General features: G+C 42.8%; 1 protein-coding gene across 2 annotated transcripts in view; it reads left to right on the top strand.

Moving 5' to 3' along the window:
- PELI2 (pellino E3 ubiquitin protein ligase family member 2) overlaps positions 1 to 26316 on the top strand; it is a 71533-nt gene that overhangs the window by 24246 nt on the left and 20971 nt on the right. For both annotated transcript variants that reach the window (XM_068682377.1, XM_068682376.1), the window contains exon 2: positions 471 to 600. In XM_068682377.1, the coding sequence (XP_068538478.1) occupies positions 471 to 600 (130 nt within the window). The remainder of the gene's footprint in view (positions 1 to 470; positions 601 to 26316) is intronic.

Genomic DNA, 26316 nt, shown 5'->3' on the forward strand with positions numbered 1-26316 from the left:
TTTGAATTGCCCCTAAATTGTGTGTGTTTTTTTTTTTTTTCCAAATCACTCCTTTTCTTCCACTTGTCTTCCATGAGCTTCTACTTCTTACGTGAGCTGTGGGGAAGGGAATGGTAGGGTAAAGCAGTTTTTCAAACTCCCCACGTCATGAAATTGCAGAAAAGATTTAGAACTTGCTCTTCCAAATTCCTTTAATTCTAGAGGTGAAGAACTATTTTTGTGGCTGAACAGCTCACTATCATTTGTAGTTGATGACCTTATTAGTGATGAGTAAAACTTCAACCATTGGTAGGAAAGGAATGTTGGAAGCCCCATAGTAATTTAGGAAGCGAAGCTTACTATGGCTGTTACATGTTTTATAACCACATCCTTGAAATCATCAGGATATCGTGACCAAATTGCTGCTTTCCTTTTCTGTATTCTAAATTGCTGATGTTTATTTAAATGACAAATGCTTTGTTTCATTCTAGGTATAATGGCTCCCTCCCTAATGGTGACAGAGGACGCAGGAAAAGCAGATTCGCCCTTTATAAACGACCTAAGGCAAATGGAGTTAAGCCCAGCACTGTTCACGTGATTTCTACTCCTCAAGCATCTAAGGTATGCAGCAGTGAGACATATTTTATTTTTCTTGTGATCCTGGGTTGAGAACAACTCATGCATCACAGCTGCCTGATTTACCTTGCCGTTGGTTCATTCTGTGGTAGTCAGATACATGTTCTGATGAAAAGTCTGCACTGGATTTTCTTTCTGGAGATGTGTATCTTTAATCCAGTTACTTATTTAAAATAGTCTTTAACCTCAGGTATGAGTTAATCTGACCCTCCTGCCCTTGTTCAGAAAGCTGATGGATTTATCCGAGTCATAGAATAGTCATGTGATGCAAACACAAGTAGTACTTATTCCTTTTTCACTGGAGTGTAGGATTGTTGTGTGTTTCCTCTTCAGGAAGAAAACTGAAATTGTGTTTTTAAACAAATAAAAAAACCAAAGAACGTGAAACAAAAGCTGTGATCCCTATACGCTATTCATTTTTGTTGCTAATAATATTGTGTATTTTTTCACCTGAGGTCTAGTGTAGGGAAAGAAGGAAAAGCATTACACTAAATATGTTAACATAGTAACTTATTAACATATAGAATTGTTTTGGTTAAAGTTCTGTTGGTAGAATGCATTTCATGGTGCAAAAAGTCATCCTAACCTCTCTCAAACCATTTTTTGCCAGAAGCCAAAAGTAGCTAGACCTTTGGTCAAACCAGAGGTCAGTCCTCTGGTGACCCTCACAAAAATGGGTGGTTTATACAGGGTATACATCACGTTCCCAAAACATGTATCAGGGAGAGGGCCATCATACTCTGATCTCCTAAGTGTGCTTTCCAACGTGGTTAAGAGAAGAGTATTGTTTAATGCACAGTATATGTTGTTTTCTTTCATAATACATACAATACATAGCGCCCACCCAAGCATATCAAAATGTACTATATCAGGGTGTTTTTTTCAAGACTTTATAGGACCTGCATAGTGTAGATGAATATGTAGTCTTTCAGGCTTGTGTAAATATTTTTCAGCATTCATATTCTTAAAATAAAAGTACTGGTGAATTAAATCTTCCTGATGAAATCAACTTTCGAAATAGGCCTGTATTATCTGTGTGTATGTTGGCAACCCTGGTTTGTTTCTTAAAATTTAATAAATTTAAAAAAAACACATTTCACATAGTTGATAGAAATGTACACATACTTGCACTGGATAATCTTAAGCATTTGGACTTCAGATAGTATTTTGGCATTTGATTTTCAAAATATTTAAACACCTGACAGACACCACAAGGTATCTGGTTAATGTACATCTGCTTTGTTATTGTAGTGCAGATAAAATATGTGCCATACAAATTAATGTCCTTATAAAGATAGCATAGGGCCTGAAATGTTGAAGTGTTTCCTTCGAGGATCTGGATTCAGGTGGCTGTCAGGTTGAATGTATTCTTTTGCACTTTATCTGAACCCTTATAAAAGAGCTTCTGTGTATTTATACTGTTGTCTGGGGCAAGGCTGGTGGATGTGTGCCAGCACAGTGGTGCAGTGGATTTCAGCTAGTGTTCTTTCAGATGCACAGAAATGACATTTACATTTTAAAACACTTTTTCTTAGGCTTTTCTGACATCCTAGACACCAGAGCCTAAATCTGTTTTTCCAGGAATGGCTTCTGCACACAACTGCTGTAAATGATTCCAGCAATGCAGAGAATTACAGAATAGACAGTGAGATGCTTTGTTCTTGGAAAATAATGTGCAACTTGACCTTAAAAAAATCTTTGTTCTGCTCTCAATCTTTCAGTTTAATTCTTGTTCAGGGAAGAAAAAAACAGTGGGAACATCTACTGCACCGGATATTACAAGTTTCCTCCCTTTACATGCTCCCTTGTAACTTTTCAGATATGAGTTCTCTGTTTTACTTTGCTTGTTTGTCACTGTGTGAACTGGATCTTTGAGTAGAAAGAAACACGGTATTCCTGGGCTACTGATACTTTCTTGGTGGTGGATAAAGCTCTGTCTCCATCTGCTTTGTCACTGCTGTGGCATGGATCCTTGAATGCTCTGCCTTGCTGGTTTTGTGCTAATTCTGTGAATGCAGCAGCTCCAGCACTGTTGACTGTCACCAATCCTAAGTTAGCGTGTCAGCTTGAAAACTGCAATAGATCATAAGAGCGTGCTTGTCATGTTCCATTGTCCCTGCTATGCAGGTGTCAAGGACAGCTGGAATAGCAATGGTTTCAATAGTAAATTTAGCTGGGATAATTGCGTATGAATCAGTGCCTTTTGTTTTTTTCCTCTGGAGTGCTTGTTTTTTGCCACTCTGCCTTCTGGAGGTGCTGAAGAAGATAATTTGGAGTTGTTTGGCCTCCTGAGGATGTATGGATGTATTCTGGGAGGAAAGCACTACGTGGGGTAATAAGTCACAAGGTTTTTCAGAGTGCTGAAACCATGCATACATATTTTCAATGTTACAGACTTCAGAAACTATTCTATTAACTCTGTGCTTAGGCACCATTCTGGGAATTTTCTAGTGTCATTCCTCTCCAAGGCTCTGGCCATTTGTTTGAGGCAGACTTTTCCATCAGGGCCAAAGTTTGTTGTATTGTAAGAAAACTCTTAGGCGTATGATACATGACGGTATCAAAATCATCAAGTCACAAAGCAGTGTGTCCACACTCTTCTTAAAACTTGAATGTAGAACAAGAATGGCCATTAATTGCTTGGATCTCCTGATGAAGAGGAAGTCTGTCACCAGGTATGATCGTATGAACCATAAAAACCTTCTGTAACTACTCACATCTTAGGTGCGAGTTTGTTCATAGCTCATCATGGCATCGTTAGAATTGCTGATTTTTATTTTCAAGCTTGTGAAAGCAGCAGTGAATAAACTCAACCAAACAAAAAGCCTTTAATTTTGTTAGCATTTTTCTTTATTTGGTTGAGTTTAACTGTTGCTTTCACATACGATAGTTAATGCCATGTCACTCAGATCTTTGTCTGCTGGTGTATGATAGAGTTACAGGCTTTACTTGGGCAGAAAGTTTCCAATGACTGTGGAACTTCATGAAAAGTTACATCCTCCCTCACTATAATGAGCTGGGAATGATGAGATGTTAATGTGGAGTTGACTGGGTTTCTTGTTGTTTTTTTCTTTGTTTTGTGGGTGGGTGTTATTTTTCATCTGGCGTATATAAGTATGTATGTCTGGCAAGGAAAGGGGGGAAAGAGGTGTCTGGCTGAAAAGAAAAATGGCTTAGAACAATGTTTGAGGACGGTATGTCTGTCTCACAGATCTGAAGTGGGTGACTAATACGCCCTGTCTCAATAAGACTGATCCCATTTTCTGCCAAGCAGAGACGTGCATCTTCCCATACGCATCCAAGCTGCTGGTTCAGCGGGCTGTTAGGTTAATGCTTTCCCCCTGTGCAAACTCCTCTTTCCTCCTCATCGCAGCCAGCACGAGCTCTTTGTTGGCTGCTGCTGCCTGCAGTTCTCCTGGCACGGTGGGAGACGACTCCTCCAGTTCTGCCTGGGTATGGGGTGCTGGCACCTGGCACCAGCAGTGCGGTTACTGCTGATACCGAACGCCCAAGTGATGTCATTGCCCACGGCCAGTTATTTCTGCATTTAGGTTTCTTTACGGGTTTCTAATGCTTTGGAACCGCTTTCATGGGTGTGTAGGTTAGAAAAATGAAGTGCTTCATGCGCTCGAGTTCCTCCAAGTATGCCTTTTGGAGACATGAATTGTGCACGGGGGTGAAGTGGTTGACATTAGCCCTCCAGGTTTCCCTAGGATTAGTCTGTAAGCATGAATGAATTCTGTGGTATCAGTATATAGGAATTAACTATAACTTCAGTTGTTGCTTACTTGCTATGTGAGACCTTCCAGTGCATTTTACTCAATGGACAGGAAAATATAAACAGCAAGTACTAAAAATATTCCTTTATAACGACAGGCTATTGTGTTTTGATACCCAAGCTTTCTTGTTGGATATTAATGCTGACTTGATAGCAGATTGCAAATGGCCTTTGAATTGCTGCGGAGTACAAAATAAAAAATAAATCTACCTTTAATATGCTTTTTGTGGAGGTACAACTTGGTATTGTCTGCCTTGGGATAAAAGTTTTCCTTTGGTAACCTGTGGTAGATAAAGACAATGTATTTTTCCCCTGTGAAATTACTGTTTCAAGCTGACTGGGAAAGATCTTTCTGACTTCAAGTCCAATTACCTGCCGAGTTGGCTTCTGCCTTGTGCTATCACAACAGCAGCTTGTATAGTCACTGGCTGGGTGCCTGCAGCTCACGTCGAGCTTCATGCTGCTACTGGAAAAGAACAAAATGCAGCCATACGAGTAATTATCGGGTCGGGGAGAGAGCTGCAGAGTGTGCTTTGAGTGACTGGAGAAAAGGAACGCGTGGGATTCTTGTGATTAGTTATCTCATGCAGATTATTGCACGTGCTTTGATGTGCTCTGGGAATTCTGAGCAAAAAGGCCCCGGATCCTTTTGCAGCTTTTGGTGCTGCTTCAGGATGAGAGCTGTAGAGCTCGGCTGCTGGAAGGGGGGCACGCTCTGTCCATAGCTCATCTCTTTCCTCTTGGGCTTATTTTTGGTGTAATCAGTTCATGGAGCACCAACTTGTTCTGAAGTAAGTTAATCACTTGTATCTTGAAAGTCCAGAGTTGTGCAGAGGCACGTGAAGCCCCTACCCCTTTGCTCTGGAAAGCAGTAGGGAATGGGTAAGCAGAAGAAAATGGTTAGACCCATTTCATTAGTGTGGCTTAATAAATAACTGTTACTTTGTTTGATGCTCTCCTTCCTAGGCTTTTGGGACCTATTGAACAGAATGCATGTCAAAGGTTTTGGAAAATCACTTTACAATGTTTTCTAACAAAAACCAGATGCTTGGTGAAGGAAGGGGAATTAAAATTGCTGAGGACTACAATTACTTTTTTTATGACTTAACGTTGTTTTTCTTTTTTGTGCTCTCCCTTCAGAGGGCAGACAAAAGATCAGAAAATGCTTTCCTTGTAAACTGTTTAAACTCCATCTGCTATAAATCAAGATTTAGAGGAGATTCTTCTTGAATTCAAGTGTCCTTTGGAAGTGGAAGAAGGAAGTGCTGAAGGTGTGCTGTGTGTTGTGTTTCCCCCAGGCGCTTCCATCTCATTTTCCATAGGGAGCCAGGCTGTATCCTGCCACAGCACAATCAGGTCACAACTTCCCTCACCCTGTCAGAAATAACCTGGGGGATTTCAGCCTCGTGGAGCTGGGTGAGCTAGAGGCTGTGCATCCCAGGTGAGCTTCAAGTCTGTCCGTACCCCAGCACATAAACACCCCTGTCCCTGATTTAAAGAGGAAGGTTTTGGACCATCTGGTGTGGTGGTGAAGCTTCATCCTGTTACACTTCCCTTATTCATGCTTTGATTTGCCTGGAATGGATCTGCTCTTAGAGGTACGTGGGCTGGTCTTAGCTTCTGAAAGCTTGGGAGAACCTGAGGCTGAGGTGTGTGGTGCTGCTCCTTGAGCTTTCTGTAGGAGAAAACACATCACTGCATGTTGGCATCATGAAGTGAGAACCTCCCCAGCGTGCTACAGATAATAAAAACCTGCTGTTGTGTTCCAGGGTTTGGTTTGGCTGTGCTGCAGCACGATTACAAACAGCCTGGTGCCTGCATACAACCGCTAGCAGCACCTGGGACTGGGAGCATCTCTGCTACAGGAATTCCCAGCTTCTGTTTTGGAAACTTGCTTCTTCACCTCAGTCGTGGGGGGACTTTACACAGACCTGAAGTGCAACTTACACGTTAGGTTCGAACTGCAGAGCACCCACAGGGAGAGGCGGTTGGATCCTAGGCTGTGCAGAGCGTGGATTTATGGCATGTGTTACGCAGAGAGCCTGTCCTTGCCTGAGATGTGTACCGCAGAGCTAAGACAGATGTTCTGGCGCTGTGAAGAAGCGTACGGCTGTCTGCATGCTGTTCTTGTGTTACCATCTTTCAGGGAAATTGAAGGTTCCTGGAGCATTTGTTGCTGATATGTGCATAGGTGGTTTCATGTTCAGAAGCAAAAGCGGTGAAAAGAGGAGCACGCAGCCAATAATGGATGTCTTGTGGTTGTTTTTTTTTTTCTGGTAACCCAAACTGTAGTGTCTCGGGGAAATTGCCTTAAATGGGTAAAGCCCTGTATTTTGGAAAAAGGAGGTAGCGTGTACTCAGTCACAGCAGCACGGAGCAGCTGTCCTGGAGCAGAGGAGCTGGAACCGCATCAAACAGTAGATGAGACTCCTGTGTGCTACGGGTCTGTTGAGAGGAGCAATTATTTGGAAAACACAGGAAGCGATTGAAGCCTCGTGGGCCAACAGAAACTTTTCAAAGCAACAAAGCGCTGCTATTCCTGCTTTACAAATTGGAAAATACGTATTTTCCAGAGGGCTTTGAGCTTTTGTTGATGGAAAGAACAAAATCTAAGTTTCTTTTTGGGGGGTGTCTTATGACATCTGCAAAAGGAGCAATTAATTTCATCTGTTCACTGTCAGTGCTAGAGGGGTGACTGAATTTTGAGGCTATGAGATTCCTCTTTCTGCTGCTTGTAGGTCTGTGAGAAGCGTTTATGCTTTATTTTAGATGTAGGACTGCTTCGTTTTGGGGTTCTGTAGTTTTGTTTCTACTCAACACCAAAGATCTCACAAAGATTTTAGAGGGAAAATGGGGAGAACTTTATCAGGATGATCACTTTGGAGGGGATGTAGCCATAGCCAAGTTTTACAATAACGCTTCATTCATTGAATGCTCCAAGCTCTTCAGTGTTTACAAAAATAATCTGTGTGTGGAGGTCACAGGAGCAACTCAGCATTCCTTAGCAGTAAGGTTTTGCTTCCACAAGGTCATAATCTTTTTTGGATCGTCCCATGAGGTGGCCTTCTGTGGAAACCAGCTTGTGGAGCTATTGGTTCCACACCACACCTCGTACTTACCTGACCTCCTCGTGAGACCGTGTGTGTGCTGTGTACAGACTCGCCTTGAAATTCTGCCGATGTCTCCTGGCCGTCGTGATTCTGCCAGTACTTCAGGAACTTCAGGACTCTGCAGATGCCTGCTGTGAGATAATGTGCGTGGTAATATATACTTTGGCCTTCTAATTCGGTAACAGCAGATGCCTATCGCTCTGACTCGAGGAAGCTAATTATAGGCCCAGCACTGCCAGCTCGCTCGGTGCTGCAGTACTCAGTTTTCCTCCAGCTCCCCATCAGTGCGAGTTCTGAGTCCTCTCTCCTCCACGGAGCTCACCACAGCCAGGGAGTGATGGATGATCTCTCCTCTGCTTTTTGATATTGGCAGGCAAGGAGAGGTACTGCTCCCTGTCAGGCTGAGAAGCTGGGTTTGGTGCACTGAAGTCGGGTTTGCATTTCCTCCCCCTAAAACTGTCACACTGATTATTGTCCTGGCATTTCCCTGGCTGCTCGTGGAATGGGACCAGTGTCTTAACCGTGATCTGTCTTGGGCTGGACTTATTCTGAGGTGCTGCTCTCTATGCCTTGGATGTTGACTCTGGGAGCAAGATTTCCCTGGGAATCGTTTCTGTTTTCTAGGTTTAAGATACTGAGATGCTGCTTTTCCCCCTCGACTCTCCTCCAGGACAGGGAAAGGAGAAACAAACATAGCTCTGATTTACTTATTTTCGACGTGGCTCCCCTGTGACCAAAGGTACTCTGGTTCCTCAGCTGCAGAATTGGTTCTCCTCTCAGGCCTCTCAGCTGATGGATGATTAGATGACAAAGCATTCCCAGTTTGCAACTTGAATAGCTCTTGTGTCTGAAACAGGAACGCTCAGCTTCAGTTAAGGATGCCCTCAAGAGCAGGGGAATGTGAAAAGAACACTTAAACTCCTCCTGGTGATAAAGACCAGGTTTTATGCTTGCTCTGCAGCAAGGCAAACTTCTATTTTTATTGCCAGTTAATCTCAAATTCAGTTCAGTTTAACTGAGGAGATGGCGTCTTTTGCAGGCCCAGACTTCTGGGGATCAGGACTTCATGGGGCCAGAGTTATGCTGTTTTCTCATTGTCACGAGTAAATTCATGGGATCAGACACTACCCAACAAAGTCCAAAGTTTTCGTGGTAGTGATGTGTGATATTTCCATAGCTGCGTTAAGACTGTTGTGGATTCTGTGCCTTCAGAATGGTTCAACTCCTGGAATCAGCCTCAGTGGTACCGTTGTAAGGTAACACTATTCCCAAAATAGGGAATCCTAGAGTCATTTAGGCTGGCAAAGACCTTCAAGATCATCAAGTCTACCTTGATCAACAGTCTACCTGACCAACCAAGTCCCATCACTAAGCTCTGTCCCTACATCTCAATGCCATGTCCCCACATCTCTTTAGTGCCTCCAGCGTTGGGGACCTCACCGCTTCCCTGGGCAGCCTGTTCTTGTGCTTGATGCTTTTTCCATGAAGAAATTCCTTCTGATGTGCAAGGCCACTGGCCTTCCTGACCATCTGGGCATGCTTCTGGCTCATGTTCAATCCTAGATGTTCCTGTTCGTGCCTAGATGCAGCTCCTGGGCAAAGCTGTCCTTCAGCCCTTTGAACCGTGGAGCCTGGGAGCCTTTTCCCCACAACTGGGTCTCCACCTCGTCTTGCTTGGAGCCTCACTGGATGGAGGGACATAAGCTGATGGCACAGATAAAAACCGACCTCTCTTTGAAGCTCTTCCCTTTGCAGCATTCTGTCTGTGCATCTGTTTAGCACGCAGTCTCCTTCAGAGCCCAGGATTCCAGCGGAGGTAATTAAGGAGATGATGTGGTTATGAAAAAGGGAGGGAAGGGTATAGCTTTCAGCTTGAGGTTTGAGAGTGGTGGCGAGTGTTACTGAAGCAAAAATTCTTTTATCTGTGTTGCATGAATGCCAATAAAGTGCACGAATGGTCAAAAGATCTTCAGCAATAATGATCGGATTTCTTTAGGTAGGATTTCTCTGGTGTCCACATTTGATGGTACTACTTCATATATCAAAGCTTTGTTTTTTAGGTTTCTACCAGAGTAGGTTGGGAGGAAACCTTGAATGGGACAAGGAATGACTGCAAACCCACAAAACTCGCAGGATGACTGAAACGAACCTGGGGTGGGCTTTGTGGGTTTTGATGCTGGTCATCACAGTGAGTCTTTTGTCTGAATTTTATAATATTAAGACATGCAGAAACATTCTCCTCCTTTCCTCTGTGTTTTTGTATGCTAGCATTTAGTCTTCCACACCAGTTTCTCTATGCTTCAGCCCACCAAAGAATCCTCCAGTGCTGCGGGTCAGCAATAAGGCAGTGCCTTGGTGGTCCAGGTGGGAGGCAGGCAGGAACAAAGCTGACCTCACTTCAGCACGGGCAGCTGCTCTTATTTTGTTCCAAATGAAAAACTGGCTTCGGAAAGCTGGATTGCAAAACTAATAGCTCATAAAGTGTTCTTCCTAACTTCTCCCTCCCCCTCAAAGCTCTCTCATATTCTTCTGTGGCGTTTAATCACAGAAATGACTCCGTTGCTGTTGTAATGTAATAAAATAAGCTGTAAGTCAAAATGTTGGCACTTTATTGCGGAGACTGCCCCTGTTCTCTTAAAATGTCACTCATACAATCCTGACTGTAACTGAGAAGGACCAGCTATGGTTTACTTGTAAAGTATATTTTTGTTCTTCAACATAACATTTGAGTATCCTTGTACTAGAGGAGCACATAGTGCGAGAGCTGCGAGTATTGCACGCCTCATGTGATACGTGTAAAAGCACAGGGCTCTTCCTGGGGAACTTCTTTTTCCTGGGAAATGATGAAGGATTTCACAGAGGAAGAGTTGCAGATCTGAATTCCCTTGGATGTTTACATTTACTAAAGATCTCGAGTAGATTGTGAAAAATCTGTCTCTTGAGTCACAGTAGCTCCATTCATTAACTTGAAATCTTTTTCCAGAAGTGTTTCTGTGAAATATCTGTGTAATGTGCAGATGTAGATGGTGCCATGTATGTTTAGCATAGTTTTTTTGTAAGCTGCTTTTATGGCTTTTACTGTAGAAATATTTTAGGGATGTGAGAAAAAAATGGAAGTGTTCCAATCATTTCTTAAATAATACTGCTTAAAAAAGAAAGCACTCAATTTTTTAAATAATACTGCTTTCTTTTTTTGACAGAAAGGATTCATGGCTTTCAATCAATGAAAATAAAACTTGCTGTAAAATTTGGGTAGAGGGCTCTTTAACTTTAAACAGGAGTATATGCTCGTTGTTTGACCTACAGTAGCGTACTTTGTTGCAGTACTGGATGTCAGACAAAGCCCCTTTACAACCTAACAGTTAAATCCTTTGGCAGAAAGCTTTTCTTCCTGTTTGCTGCAGGGCTTTAATTCCAGACGTTCAAGTTCAGAAGGCTTTTTCGCAAGGACTGGGCTTGAGGAACATCCCCAAATCCTGACAGATCAGTTTGCTCCTCCCACGTGTTTGTAGCATCCAAGCTTAAATTCTAATCCATGTTGCTCAAGATTAATAATCTGTTTTTTGGTATCTGCATACTTCCTGCTGTCCTGTCTGCTTTCATTTCAGTTTGCCTCATTTTGTGGCTCTGCTCACTGGATATAAATTTCTGACTTGAAACACTGTCCAGGGCTTGGGAAATCAACATTTGTGCGATCGCGGTGGTAAAGCGGAGGCGTTTCATCACTTAATCAAGAGATGAAACCTTTTAGGAGGAATTTCGTCTTCCTGCAGTCATGTCCTCTTCCAGATGAAGATTTTATTGCCAAGATGAAGTAGGACCCTGACTTTTCTCTGACTGGATAAATACTCGATTCTGTAGAAAATAGTTTAATCAAACTTTAGGCATAATGGTGGCTGTGCTGGTATGTATATATGAATACCAAATATTGATGACAAGGGAACACCATCCTATACCATGACCGAATGAATGTACTGAGGCTTTTCTAGACTGAAGTAGTAATTTGTTTTTATTTCGTGACAATGAAGGTGACCACGTGTAGCTTTAGAAGCACACAAATGCATGCTTTGAAAGGGGAGTGCAGAGACATCTTCCTAGGTCAAAGGTTTAGATGGCTTCAAACAAATCATTTAAAAAAAAAAAAAGGAATGTAACAAACAGTGTATCTGCCTCAGGTAGGATTGCAGGCTATGCAAATAGTGAGAAATGATAGTTCTGCCTCAACAAGCAGACATCACAGCTTTCACGAAGCAGTAATCCTGCCTGTTCCAGCCTGGCACGCAGTGTGTAGCTCCAGTGTTGGTGGCAGGGCATTATTGGTGTATTAACTGATCTGATACCCAACTATCTCGCTCCCAGCTGTAAGCGTATCAGCCCTGCCTAGGACTGCTCTGAATAAGCCACTGTGAGCTAGATAAAGACAAAACACTGCAGCAGTGCTCAGAGGTAGGTGCAACAGAGGTAGTCCAGCGTTTCATCAGCCTACCTGTTTCAGCAGCAGCTCCTGTTTGTGGAGGTGATTTGGGGTGTTGGGGTTGTTGTGGCTGGGGCTGTCTGGTGGCTCCAGAAGGAACTCGAGCAAGTTTGGGTGCAGTGGCTGCTGGACATTCTGGGGGGCCTCGTGCAATCTGTTGTCCTTCAGTGGCTCTTCTGCCAAATAATCAAAGAACATCTGCAGTCATTATTTTTTTTTTCCACATACTCCTGCCATGATTCAGGTTCTCCTTGTTCTGAACTCTAGGAAGGCTTCTGCAAGGAAATGTCACACCCAGAATTGTTTATTAAACGTGCATAGCTGTGTTAGTGTTTAGGGCTGGCTTTATTAGCCAGATGCTCTGTCCTAAATGCAGTGATTTACTGGCTTTCACTGCCCTTTCATTTGGCAATTTGTGAACTGAATTATTAGCACGAGTGAAAGATGACAAATCTCAGGTGCCTCAACTCCCTCGCTCTGCTTCTGTCTTGGGTTTCTCAGGCTCTGTTAACAGGAGAGAGCACTCTGTAAGGTTTGTTACAGGTACGTAATGTGTCTTCTGTGTCACTTGTGTAACTTTTCAGGTTGTGCATCAATGTGTATTTGAAGGACAATGAAAATAAAAGGTAGATTTTCTTTAAAAATGAAAACTTCCTCATTCCAATAGTAAGGATTTGCAGTCTCAATTCAGTCGTTGTCCAGAGCGTTCCCTTTTACTTGATGTGATGCTTTGCTGCTTATGCACCCCTTTATCTTTGTTTTATTTATACATTATTCTAGATGCCTCACTCATCTTGTTCCCACAGTACATGACTAGTGCTGAAGGAAACTTGCAGCCGAGGCGTGGAAGTGAGTGATTTCCAGTTGTAACCCTTTTCCATGAAGCATCTCTGATGCATTTAAATCTGCTGCTTTAGTGGCAGCTGCCCAGCCAGCATGGTATCAGAGCGCTTTTCCCTGCAGCCTAGTAGAAGACAGAGTGGAATGAGATAATTCTCTGATGCTAGGCTAACATAACGTTGTCAACAGCAAACAACTGCACGCAGAGCAGAGAGACTGAGAGCCTACTGAACGTCTTGGCGTGGTCAGCACTGTATTACCCTGATTTATGGTTGTGCCTTGCTGACTGAGTATATATTGCACTTTTTACTGGGGGCGGGAAACCCTTACCTTTAAAAACAGGGTGTGTGGTTATATTAAAGTGCTTTTGGCAGAAACTGAGATCGATACCTGTCTGGGGCTGGCTGTCTTGTCGTGAAGCATGCAGTTGGGTTGGTTGTGCGTGTAGACAGGGTGAAGGCTTCCTTTCTGATGTGGTGCTCTGTGCCAATCGCTGCGGAGTTGCTAGGCTGGGAGCTAGTTCCAAGGTGCCAGGATTTAAAGCATTTAAAATTTTGGGGGGTGAGGGGATATATTGCCTTAAATACTTAATAACTGACATGTAGGATCTGGCTCTAACAGTTTTAAAAGAATGTACTGTAATAATTTTTTATGGCTAGATGACACAATGTGGAAATGAAGAGAAGAAGAAGCTTGCAGTTTGTCATTTCCACTTACACATAATCTGCTGTGCATCTTCTGAAACTAAATACTATATCTAGGTAGTAATAAGTCCTTCTGCAGTTACTCTGCCTCCCAGCACACCTCCCCGCTCCCATCCCCTGCCAGCTGCTTGTCTCGTGGTCCCCTACTCAGTGCCCTTTTGTCATGGGTAAGGGATGCCAAGGGTCATGCATGAGGTTGTCCTAGTTGGCCTATCGTGGGCATCAGTGAGATGCCTTTTCTGAGCTTTTTAGAAAAATGCACTGAAAATTTTCTTCTTGGAGAGAAAAACGTCAGAACTCTACTTACAGGTTTTTAAAGAGACTTTTCCTTCTCATTCTGCATTCAATATTTAAAACATGTATGCGCTGCTCAGCGCTCACTGCTGTTTTACTGCCTTGTTCTACTGGAGTACACGAGGTAAAAAAGCAGCCTGCTCAGGAATTGAGCCTTGCTGTGTCCCAGTTTTCAGCCGTACCACTAGCACTTGCACCACGTTGATCCATCACTCCGTGGTGCTAGCATTTGACTATTTATTTTCCTCTTGAGCTGGCAAAACTAGACACTTGCTTTTGCCATAGCAGGTTTCTCCCCTCGTCTCTTAACACAGGCTGTGGCAATGTAGTAACAGAAAGGGAGGGGGGTGTGTGTTGGCAGAATAGCTGCATATAATATCGTGCATAGAAGACTACTTTAATCTAAACCATAGTGATGCTTTTCTACAAATTGCTTTCTTACTCATTTGTTTTTTAGACGACTGTGCATGCAAGCAGTTCTGAATGCTGCCAGTTGTGGCTGAAAATCCTCAAAACCTTCCCAGAATTTCTAGTTCTGAGCCTTCCTGAATAAACAGATCTTTGTAAAGCAAGAAGTTGCAGGACTGAAGGTGATTTCATTGCGCTGCTGCTTCTTTGTGTTTCTTTGAAGGGTGAAGGAGGATCTTGGAGTCGTAAATATACTTCTGTAATCAGGGTATTAGTTACAGCAGATCGTCTTCATTTGACTATTTTGTAGTGAAAATCACTATGTGCTTTGCCTGAGATGCACCAAAGCAAGCATTAAAAATTACATGTTACAGCTGACTTCAAGCTCCTCTGCTGTCTTTATGTTTTTCTTGGTACTGGAGCCTTTTGCTACTGAAGGGAAAAATGCAGGATACACGCTGTTCCTTCATAGCTATCATTTCCTCAAAACTATTATTTGGCTTGGAAGCCAGTCTGAGCAGAGAGTGTCAGTCATCTGCGTGTCTAGCAGCAGAGCACTGATTTGTGATCTCCTGGTGTCACAAATAAAATAAGTCTTTGCAGAGCTGGACGGGATTTCAGCTTGTTTTTCCTGCAGCATTTGCACTGGAAGAGCTTCGTGGTAACAACCCAGCCTTTTTGCTCCAGGAGGCATGTCTGTCCTCCTGTTCTCACAACTTTAACACGTTGTTCTTTCACGAATGCTTTTTTCCACGAGTGCTGTGTAATTTTTGTTTGTATTTCATTTATTTTTACTTAAAAAAAACAACAATTGTGCATTAGAAAAAAAGTCTGAACTTCCTAACAGAAGTTCCTCAGGTTGATGTGCTGTGATACAAAGCTGCAATTACTCTTATTGTTGTATTCCCCTGGGGTGTCATTAAAGTGGCTCTTCTTCAGCTGCCTCTTTTTCCCAGCGCTGTGAAGTTCTGGATTTCAGCAGACAAAACAAATATTTCCCTGTGTAGTATTTCACTCTTACAGATTGAACATCTAACCAATCTTTTTTTTTTTTTCCCTGTCCTTACAGCAACGGGAGAATCTGTGCAAGTTCTGGCAGACTTTCTAATCTTTAAATCCACTTGTTTGATAGTGATACAGCAAAAGTCTCAACTGGATTGCTGCATCAATTCATTCACTAAAGGGCAGGGACAATTGCATCTCTGAAATGGCTTTCGACTGGTGTATTTCTGAAATTGCTTAATACAGTCTGACAGGTACTCGGTGCTTTAACCCCTGAAACCTTACGCTTCAACAGGTTCATGATGGGATGGTGCCTCTTTAAGCAGGCTCCCGAAGTTTTAGATTTGATAATCTCTTGCCCCGAGGGTAGGAATTTAATGCTTCAGATCTTCCAGGCAATTAGTTACACATCACAGTTGTGCAGTTGTTTTCAGGTAATGCGCTATTGTTTCATAATGCTTTGTAAACCTTCTTTCATTTGACAATTTTAGCTATCAGAATCAAAGTTTGAGTCTTGGAGCAAAATTCTAATAAAGATGCATTAGGTTATAGGCACCAAAACTAGCTGATGCTTGTGCTTTCCACTGCGTAAGAATATGTCAGTTCGGTGCCTGACATTTTAAGACCCTTTAAAATGATTAAACTGCATATAATTCATGCTAAAATTTCATTTATGACTTCAATGACTTTTTTTTTTGCATTTTCATAGGCCATAGTTCTTTCTTTTTCCCAGGTGTGTATGGTGATATCTTTGTCAGCAATTAAGTGAAGAGTACAAGTCAGGCAAACAAATATTTAATTCCTATATATGTTTGTAGCAGTTTGGCAAAGGAACGTCTAATCATTTCAAAAGAATTTACTGAAGTCAGGATTTGCAATCTACAATGCTTTGCCCATGCCTGGAAAGTGAATGCTACCTATTGTTCGATATTTATTTTTAGAAATAGAGGTGATTAAGGGAGCTCTATCCAAAATATTTGTCTTAAGAGAACGTTGTGGTGAGGATGTCAATATATGGATCTGGCTCCATGCAAATCCCAGCTTGCTCAGGCTCCTGGCAAGGAGGAGAGGGGGGAAGATGTACTGTGAGCAGTGGAAACTAAACATTCTGGTGTTATACGCTGTTTTCTTCCATTTCAATGGAAGACAGGACTGTATGAAGGATGACCCTAACTTTATTGGCACCTGGGATTGTCATCTGGGTTGAAGACAACTTAGAGCACCCAAAGGACAGTCCATGGTAAGTGTGCTGAGTAGCATTTGTGAGAAGCGAATTCAGCAGGTTCCAGTCCAGAGAAATTCCTTCGGTGCCTACAGAATAATGCAAGGAATCTCTGCAGATCATCGCTTCAGAAGAAACTCTGTGGCATTTCTGTAATTTGCTGCAGATTTGCAGAAATGGAGTGGTAACATAATAAGGGATGCTTTCAGAAAGGACATGAGGTAGGAAGGGGAAATGTGGTTCTCTAAACTACTCCGCCAAGCTGTTTGTTGAGGAGGGGGACAGGGGCACAGCATGAATGCCATGATCTAGTTCCTCAGAGATTTCGGTGAGTTGTGCCCCTTACAGTATCTTTCCTGCAGTAAAAGTAACGAAGCTTTCTTTTAAGTTTATGAAGAACAGGCAGGAGCCTGGCTCTGTTTCCTTCCCAAAGGCAAGTGGGGATGATAAAGCTTGCACAGCACCTCTGCAGTGTCGTTTCATCTCTGTTTGCAAGCGTGTGTTGTTTGTATTTGGGGAAAAAAAGCAGAACATTGTGTCTGTATTCACAAGAGGCTTATAAAGCGAGTCCTAGCCTGATGACCACTAGGAAAACCACTTGTAATAGGCTGCATTTTCAGGAATCTGAAGTGGCCAAAGAGCAAGCCAGTGTTGGCTCGGTAAGTGATTGCAGTGGGGGAATTCCTGTAGAGTTTCAGCGGTGTGCTAGGAGCACAACAAGGTAACTGGCATTTAGGGACTGTAGGTGCATTTGTTACAATGCCCCATCGAGGATATGGGGTATTGTGGACGCAGCTCTGTGGGTAATGTGCTTTTGTCAATAATGTGCTCAATTTCTGCAGCTCCTCAGCACACAAGCCTGCCTGGTTAACGGTATCAATACCCTCCTGCATGTAGCAGGGAGCAAGTTGTGGTGGTTCAGCTGCCTAGCTGTGCTGTTACTATGGTAAATGTAAAGAAGGGATGGAAGGAAGCTTGCTTGTTTTTATCTGAGAGGGATGAAATAACTCCTGGTGTCCCACAGCACCGTGTGATGCTCTGAAGTGTGGATTACGCACAGAAATGGTAGGACAGTTGATGGATAACCTGTGTGTTGTGTTTTCCTTGTTCTTTAAGATTTTTTTTCTAATTATATACTGGTGTGAGAAATGAAGAAGAAATGGGAAGAAGCACCGTGCGGTATTAATATCTTAACCATTATCAGCTGACTATTAATTCATTTAAATCCCAAGAAATTATTAAGGAAACTTAATTTCCTGAGCCAGTTGCTAATGGGATTCCACAGAGATAAGCAATTTGCTGCCTTAAATGGACCATGTGAAATTGGAGGGGGGGGAGGAACCTACCCTAGCTCGACAAAGCCAGTAGCAGTTCATCTGTCAGAAGGGCAAATAATAAAGGTGGCTGCATAAAGAGCTCTGGGTGGGTTGGTGAGGTCAGTTTTCAAAAAGAAAAATGAAAAACATGTTGGTTTTAATCCAGCTATCACAGCTAAATATTTAGAGGCTTTGTCAGGTCCCAATCTCTTGCTGTAGGGGCTGTGTCTTGGAAACTAGGCTTTTCTGCAGTCAGTAAAAAGGGGTCAAACAGTTCTGGGGTGGGATAAAAAGGGACGTAGGGGTAAGGGAATGGTAGCATTGTATAGTCTGAGGCTGCTTAACAAAAGTCTGCGTGCAGTTCTGGTCTCAGCTCTTTGAAAACATTTCAGAAAACTGAAGAGGATGCGAACAGGAGTTGCAAAAACGATACGAAGGCAGGAAAAAGAGAGAGACCGACTTGTATGGCATCAAATGAAACCCGCCGGCCTAAACTAGCTGCTTTTTGAAGTCACTCACTGCGTCTATGGAGAAACTGCCACTTGGGTGGCAGAAAGTGGCTCGCACACAGGTTTGTCTCTGAAGCGCAGCAGCTGCCTAGCGCTTTGAGCGTGCTGCTGGCACAGCGCCGGGGCTCCTTGCAGCACATTCGGCTCCGCTCATCGGAGTGCTGAGCGCTCCCAGCCTGCAGCCACAAGCACACGGGATGCTGAAAGGCATCCTGCTCTACCAGGAGGGTCGATAACGAGAGCTAGACGCTGAAGCCAACTCCAAATGGGAAGCTTTTTAGCTAGGGAATAGCTAACTATTGGAAGAAGCTAGCAAGGAAAATGATCTATTCCATCTTGAAGCAATCAAATTGGCTTGGGTCAGTTTTGAGGAAGATTTTTGCCAAACTCCACTTATAAAACCCACTACAAGAACAACTGAATGAAATTGGAAGATGTCTGGTATGGGGAAAATTGGAGCTGGCTTTAAGATAAATTTTTAGATATAAATTTTAAACTCTGAGTTAGTTAATATTGATTTCTCCAGGAGAGCCCTCAAGTGCGCCAAGGCATTCGGTTGCTCTGAAGCAGGTGTCTGCTGCTTTCTTTGAAGTCTGTTTTTTGGGGGGAATAAGTCATACCACAGAAACTGTAGTGTTGTCTTTGGTGATGGAAGATGCCCCTGTGTGTTAAAGCACGCACCGCTGGCATTCCGTGAAGCTGGATGTGGAGGGTAAAGGATGCCATAAAAACAAATTACGGGTGGCTGTGAGTGAGTGCCAAACCTGAGGCTTTTTTTTCAGGTGTAGAAAATAATAGTGCTATGCTGGGGGGGGAGTAATATGTGTGCACAATGGGGATGGAAAACCTGGGGAGCTTTCGTCTTGGAAGATTAAAGGAAGCTGCTGGCTTTATAGCCCATATGTGATTTGTTGGTTCAGCTCTGTCTGCGGAGGCATCGTATTGCAGGGAAGGAGGTGAAAGCCTGTGCCTGCGTGGATGTGGAGGAAGAGTCTCAGCTGTTGGGTTTTCTCTTTCTGGTGCCTCATTAGACAAAGCAGATGCAGTCCATCCTTAACAGAGTAGAGATTTAAGAGATTATTTGCTGTTGTTGTAGAGGCTCAAGAACAAATTCCAATACCAAACCCCTCCTCAAACTGAAGCTTGCATCTGACCCGGGAAAGATTAAAAATCGGAACAGTGCTCTATGTAGTGTAAAGTGGCTATGTAGTGTAAAGTGGTTTATAATCTATAAATTTCTGTTTATAGCATCTGCTATCAGTTTAGATCCCTGGGCTGTCCATCCTAGCTGAACTTAAAGTGAATCTCTTGAATAAAATCTATTTTAAATCAGTTGTTAAGTACAGAAAGGAAGAGGTCAGAATAAGATAATTAGGTAAAAAGATGTTCTAAATGACTTATTTTAGTTACGTATGAATATATTACGTATATAAAAACAACTGAGGTTGACATGAGGATAAATTAAGGTAGTTGGGGAAAAAAATAGTTGAATGAAATTATCACAGAGCTTAAGTGTGGGAGAATCAGTATAGAAATTATTTCCATAAGGGGTCTGTTGGACAAAACATTCTGGGACAGTAAGTTATTTGAAGTCATGTTGCAGATGGAGTACATTCAGTTACAAAGGCTAACATCCTTCCTTAGGTATTTATAGAAGAACTGAACAGGAGTTCCTCTTTTTTTTTTTTCTGGAAGTAATTCTTTAAATAAAGCTAGCTACCTGTGTGATGATCTGTGTATAAAAGAATTTTTGTGTTGGTGTTGCACTCGGTGTGGTCTCTGTTTTTCCAACAATACCGTGTTATTAAATTCTGTTTTTTTAAGGGATAAGTGAATCTGTGCTAGCTTGTAGGGTGCTTGTTATGCAAACTGATAAGCTGTCTTCAGTTATAATTTTATTAAATGCAAATTTGAACGTGTCCTTCAGTTACTGACTTTGAAGAGATTACGTTTTTCTTTGCATTTCCATTTACTATCTTTGCTTTAAAAAAAATTCTTAATTTTTATCTGGCATTTGATCTGGACTGTCACTTTCATCTGTTGTCATTAATTAGTCATCTCGCTGGGTTTTGTAGCTTTACGTTCGTACTTTATGGTAGAACCAGTTGGTTGCAGTGCAGATTTCCCATGTTAACTATTTTTAAATCACTTTTAGCTCAGCTAAGTGGCGGCTGTTCAATTTTTTTGCAATTTCATCTTCACTGTCACTTCTGGTGGGGGGAAAAAAGCCTATTCATTAGTTTTCTACTGTCTGTGTTAAATAACCTGATCTCTTACATGTAGATAATATTTGTTCCTAGGAGGCCCTGGTAGCTGGTTCCTAATTCACCCCAAAACTTACCATTTGTACGTCGTGTCCTTGAAGATCCCTTTGGATGGCATCCAGATGTTCCAAGCGTGTCATGGAATCTGATCCAAGGCCATGTGATTCCAGTGCTTTATGTTTTTATACGTTATATAATTAATGTATCGCACATGTAACTTCATTTTCCAAGTCACGCAGCCCATGTCAATAGATAATTGCTCAATAGCACACAGAGGGCAGAGAAGCCTGGAGGTGAAGGTGGGGCAGAGGAAGGGGACAGTGCAAAAATACCAGATGCAGGACTTGGAATGCTTTCATGCAGCAACTCTTCGGTGATGGGGCTTTTTGGCAGCGGGCTGGCAGAAGGGAAGGAATCTTTTGTTCCTATCTGCAGCAGACACTTAGTCATCGATTGGGCGATTCGTAACACTTCAATTTTTGTGCTGCAGTCATCGAAGCTCTGAAACTTTATGAACATTGGTCTGTAGCTTACAGCAGTTGAATTTTATATTCATTTTGTGTGCCAAATGAACTTGAGAGCCTGTGTAACGCGAGCGGTCGAGGGGTAAAGTTTCAGCCCCAGCTGTGCAGATGGAACAGGCTGCCCTTCAGACAGCTCCCTGGGATGCAGGCAGGTGAGGGCACTTCTGCACAAGCTGTTCCTTTGGCAGGAGCTGGGCTGACGGGCTCCGAAGTGAGAGGGAGCGAGCGGTGATCTCCTCAGCGATGTGCAAAGCGCGTAGGCAGCGATGCTCTTCTCTTAGCCTGCAGGCTCCAGCTCGTGTGCTGCCTGCAGGCAGGAGCCTTGCAGCAAAAGCTTCTGGAAGTTCAGAGCTGCAGCTGGAGCATGGTGTGGTTGATGGACCAGCAAGTGTCATAGGCTCCTCGTGCTGTGTGCGCTGTGCTAGTGTGGAAGGTGGCAAGAAATGAAGTATTTGGGTAGGTTTTTGTTTCCATTTGTGTTTTTTTTTTTTTTAAGCATCTACTTGTAAACTTGGCAAATTGTGGCTGGGACATGGTTTAACTTTGAAATGTGTCCAGTGCTGCTACTAAAACTGATAGACAGTAGCTTGTATATTCAGATCTGTGAATTATTAAATGCAGGTCGTTATCTTGAAGTCATTTATGTCCTTTACGATGGGCAGTCTGAGAGCACTGAGTGCCAAATACTCGATCACGAGGCTCAGTAGGATTTAAAGCTCTACCAGGAGAGGAGCTGGACTGCGGTGGGGATTTTCAGACTTGTTCAAAGCTAGTTTAAACAACTGATTTAAGAAATTAAACTGCTTAAACCACCAAACAAAAAGCATGACTTAAATCAGTTAATACTGGGAGAAATGATCAATCTTTATCTAATAACTTGTACCCAGGCATTCTGGTAGCGGGGGGAAGAACTTGAAGTGCATTTTGCTGCAAGTATTTCCCCAAGCCTTCTGGGTTCTCCACGTAAAAGCAGACGGCTTTATCCTTAGGAGCACTTGCTGTTCTAGAGCACTAATCAAAACCATGCCTTATTTACAGAGGGGGCCTCTGAAGAGTGTTATGTCACTTCAATATTTCTTCTCAGCATTTATTTCATTTAATATAGGATCTGAAATCTGGTACATCCAGCTGCTGCTTTCCACAGAAATGGAGAAGTATCCCATAATTTGGTTACCGCGGCTTCAATCTTATGCTGTACCTTTTATGTGTTTAATTTTTTTATTGCTTCCGAACCTCGAGGCTTTGAGATATCGCTTTGACCCCGTGTTCAGATAACTTGAGCTTATCGCTGGAGGTACACCCGAGGAGATGTGTTAATACAGGACAGGATCGTCTCACTTATTTCTGAGCGAGGCTGCGTGCGTGCAACTGGGGGAGGGAGGCACATGGGTCAAATCAGTGCTAAAATCACGTGTGAGCTGCCCGGATTTTGAAGAGACATTCTCTTATCTAATGTTACATATTCATATAAAGCAAGTTTTCTGTAAAGCTTGCTTTAAATTTTAATAAACTGCCGAAGAGATAAGGGGTAACTTCTGGATGCGAGTGCGTCCAGCGCAGCCTGCTGAGCCCAAATGCCAGCGCTGCCTATTTTTAAAACAAATCTTTGCGGCTTCGGTTTTGAAGCTGGCACGATGCATTTAAATTACAGGGCCATCAATTTTCCTTCCCCACCCCCACGTGAATCAATCTTACTGAAAAATGATAGGAAACTTGCATTTGAGAACACAATGAGAATAACAGGAGCGCGGACCAATAGAGGCTACTAATCCTCTAATTACTTTCTGCGAACACTGGGAATTGGGCTGCAGAATATCCTTCAGTTCAATCTAGCGTAAGCTAAATTTATTCCTTCCCAAAGCCACGGAGGGAGGGATTTGCTGCCAGCTCAGACTGGTGCTGGGCTGCGGTGGTCTTTATCAGACAGAAGTGAAACAGATGTGGCCACTCCGTTAAATATCCATCTTCGGGCTTGACTTCCCCTGGGCGCTGGTTGCCCCGTGCTCACCCTTTCACACCCTGAATTTTGAAGTTTAACCAAATGATCGGGTAGGTTCGGTGCTCTGCTCTGGTGGGGCTGAGGATGTGATGTTTTTGTCGAAGAGGTGGTCAGTGTTGGACCAGGAAAGTTTTTTTTGGCTCTGCTCCGATATCAAAGCTGTTTACCAGCAGACATTCCCCATATTTTGGCTCAGGTGCTTTCATTCTTGTAAGTTATTCTGTACTTGCTTCTACTCTGTAGCTTGCTGTTGATACTCAGATTTTTAGCTCATATTCCACACCGAAGTTGATAAACAGGCAAAGGGATTAAATAATTGCCTTTTGGTCGAACCTCTCTATATTAGTATTGAATTTATTTTGTAAATCTGTTTAGCCTGGACTGTGAAAAATACTCGGAGTGACCGCAAGTGACAAAACACTTTGATAAATGAGCCCTGAATTGGATTGTTAGCAGCTTCTTACAATTGGGGTGGGTGGCCAGGAGTGGGATGCATACCTCTCCCTCGCAGCATCCTCTGCAGTTTACCAGCTAGGAGATGGCATGACACTGCCTCTTTGCATCAAGACAGGGGCTTCAATTATTTCCCTGCATAACTTTTTCTTTTTTAACACACAGTCTGTGAATCAGGGCCAGGCTTGTTGTCAGTTCTGCGCAGATCCAGAGACAGTACCAGAGGGGCTCGCAGCCAGCTATGTTTGGAAATGAGCTTGGCAACTGCACGAGGAGTGCAGCAAGCTCCTTGCTTCCTACTTGTTAGCGGGTTGATTTTTCAACTTCTGTGCAGCAGCATAAATCAGGATTGCATTTTCACTCCTGTTTAGTGTGCTAACTTTATGGCTTAAATCACTTCAGTAGCTTAGTCAAACAGTTTAAACAAAAAAAGCCTTGGTGTTTTTTTTAAATATACCGAGCTGCGTGTAAGGAATGTGAGTAAGTTCTGAACTTTACACAGGAAGGTGCTTGGGAATATGTCTAACTGATAACTGCAAAGGTTAGAAGTACTTTTTTCTTACTGTAGGCTCATAAAGATTAAAAAAAGGGGCATACAAGATGCATGCCATTAACTGGCACGCTGTTTCTTCAACTTGGATAGTAGCATCTGAACGTACACAGAGAACCTGCTGGTCAGACTGAACTTCATCCAGGTAGGAGACATCCTACAGGATCCCTTCTGCTCCCCAAATGCCTTACAGCAAGGATGCGAGGTGCCAGGATGCTTTAAGGTGGGCTTAATTTAATTTGCTTTTCCTCCGACGGTTGCTATCAATAATGTTTGTCCAGCTTGGTCAAGTACCAATTGAACTGTTCTGCAGGAATTCTTTTTGGTGGTAAGGAAAACACTACAAAGTTCAGTTTGTTGCAATGACTCGTTGCAATTTCTGTAGGAACCTGGCCGATGGAGAAGAACTGAACGCTTTTGGGTTTGTTCTATCAAACTATCAAAGATTGCCTCTCTTGGGACGATACTTGAGCTGTAGTGTGAAGTCTAGAAAGCAACTTCTGTCCTTTGTTGTCTTTAAAAAAAAAAAAAAAAAACTTAACTGCTTTCTATAAGCATTAAATGGCTTTTTGGCAAGAGTAACTTCACATCTCTTTTTTTTTTTTTTTTTTTCCTCCTCTTGAGGGATTTTTGTACAGCTGCTTAACAGGTCTGTTAAGGTAACTGTCTAGAGAGTCTTTGGCTGTCTTAATGCAGAATTGATTTGTGTCAGATTGAATTTATGGTTTCTGGAAGCTACAGAATGATATGCAGCCTCTCATCTTGTTATTATGTGCTCTCCTTTGGCAGGCTCAGATTGGTGCTCGTGGGTGCTTTGATTCACAGAAGCATTCAGCGCTGCTGCGCCGAGTGTACAAATCTTTCAGCCTGTGTATTGATAGAAACCCTTGAGGGGACTTTAACTATTTTTTGGCGTGTTTTTAGTTGAGGATTCTAATTTGTGGCTATTTTGTATGCTTGGCATAGCCAAATACGTAAGTGTAGCCAGGCATCTGCTGCTTTTGTTCGTGATGTATATAAATGAATGGGAGGCTGCTGGCACCAGAGCCTCTGCTACAAACGCTGCTGCATCCCTCCCTAATTACTGACACTTTGGTGGCTGTATCGGCAGTTTGGGGGGGATGTGCTCCAGCTGCTGTGGCAAAATCATGTTTATGCCGTCATATTTTTGATTTATAGGCTTGTAGTCTTCCAGAAGAAATCCTACCCTTAGTGAACTAAGGCCAAGGGTTTGGGGGTCAGGATTCTCTTTGGGAGGCCACGCATATCAGGGGAAGTCTTAGTGGTATTCAGCATGTGATCTTACTACAGTGAACAGCATATTCCATGTAGTTTTCAGTGCAGTGGGCTTCTTTTCCAGTCAGCCTTCTAGTATTTCTCTGCAAAGTGGCTGTATTTTCTGCTTTAGAAGAACTCCAGTCTCTTCAGCTTCTCTTGCTTTTGAATGGGAAGGTTTCTTAGGCTTCCTTGCTATGATGGGAACCAGCTCCATTTCACCATGGCAGTGAACCTTATTTCTACAGAAGCCCTCGCAGTGTGACCAGGTACTGTGGCTGTTGGCGTAGCTCAGGTATTTCCCTTTCCTTCTTCCCTGTTTGTTGCAGATAGAGGACCTTCAATGTTCGTTGTAAAGTAAAAGGTCTTCCAAAAGCAGTATCTTGACCAGGAGCATGTCCCAACTCTTTGGTCCTGCTTTCTTGGGCTGTTTTGCTTCCTTTGCACAAATAACTGTGAAATATCCTGCGGAAACCACCCGTCAAATTCATGCCTGCATGTGTCTAGACAATGATATCACTGCATGGTGGGCTGAAGTTGAAATGGGAACAAATGTGTCTTCCAAAAAGTAGCGTAACCATTCCCCCAAACTGGAAGAAAATAAAAATGACTTCAGTCTGCACTGACAGGTACATGCAAATCTAACCTGTAAGGCAGTGGGTGGATCTCTGTATGGAATCATCTAGGTTGGGATAGACTTTCAAGATCATCAAGTCTGGGAATCAGCCTGACCTACTGAGTGTCATCACTAAGCCACGTCCCATAGTGTCTGTAGTGAACAGTGAAGGTAATGAAAAGAGAATACACGGTGGAATAAATGAGAAATTGTGCTATGACTTTATTTTTTTGAAGTATGAATAAATTACTGTTGGCTCTCAGTACACGATCTGCAAAATTTCCAGGAATATGCATGTTCTGGAAGCCTGAGACTTCCTGGATTTTTCAAAACCAGGTCAGGTCACATCAAATAGATGAAACT

The sequence above is a fragment of the Anas acuta genome, chromosome 5, assembly GCF_963932015.1.
Source record: "Anas acuta chromosome 5, bAnaAcu1.1, whole genome shotgun sequence".
NCBI classification, from domain to species: domain Eukaryota; kingdom Metazoa; phylum Chordata; class Aves; order Anseriformes; family Anatidae; genus Anas; species Anas acuta.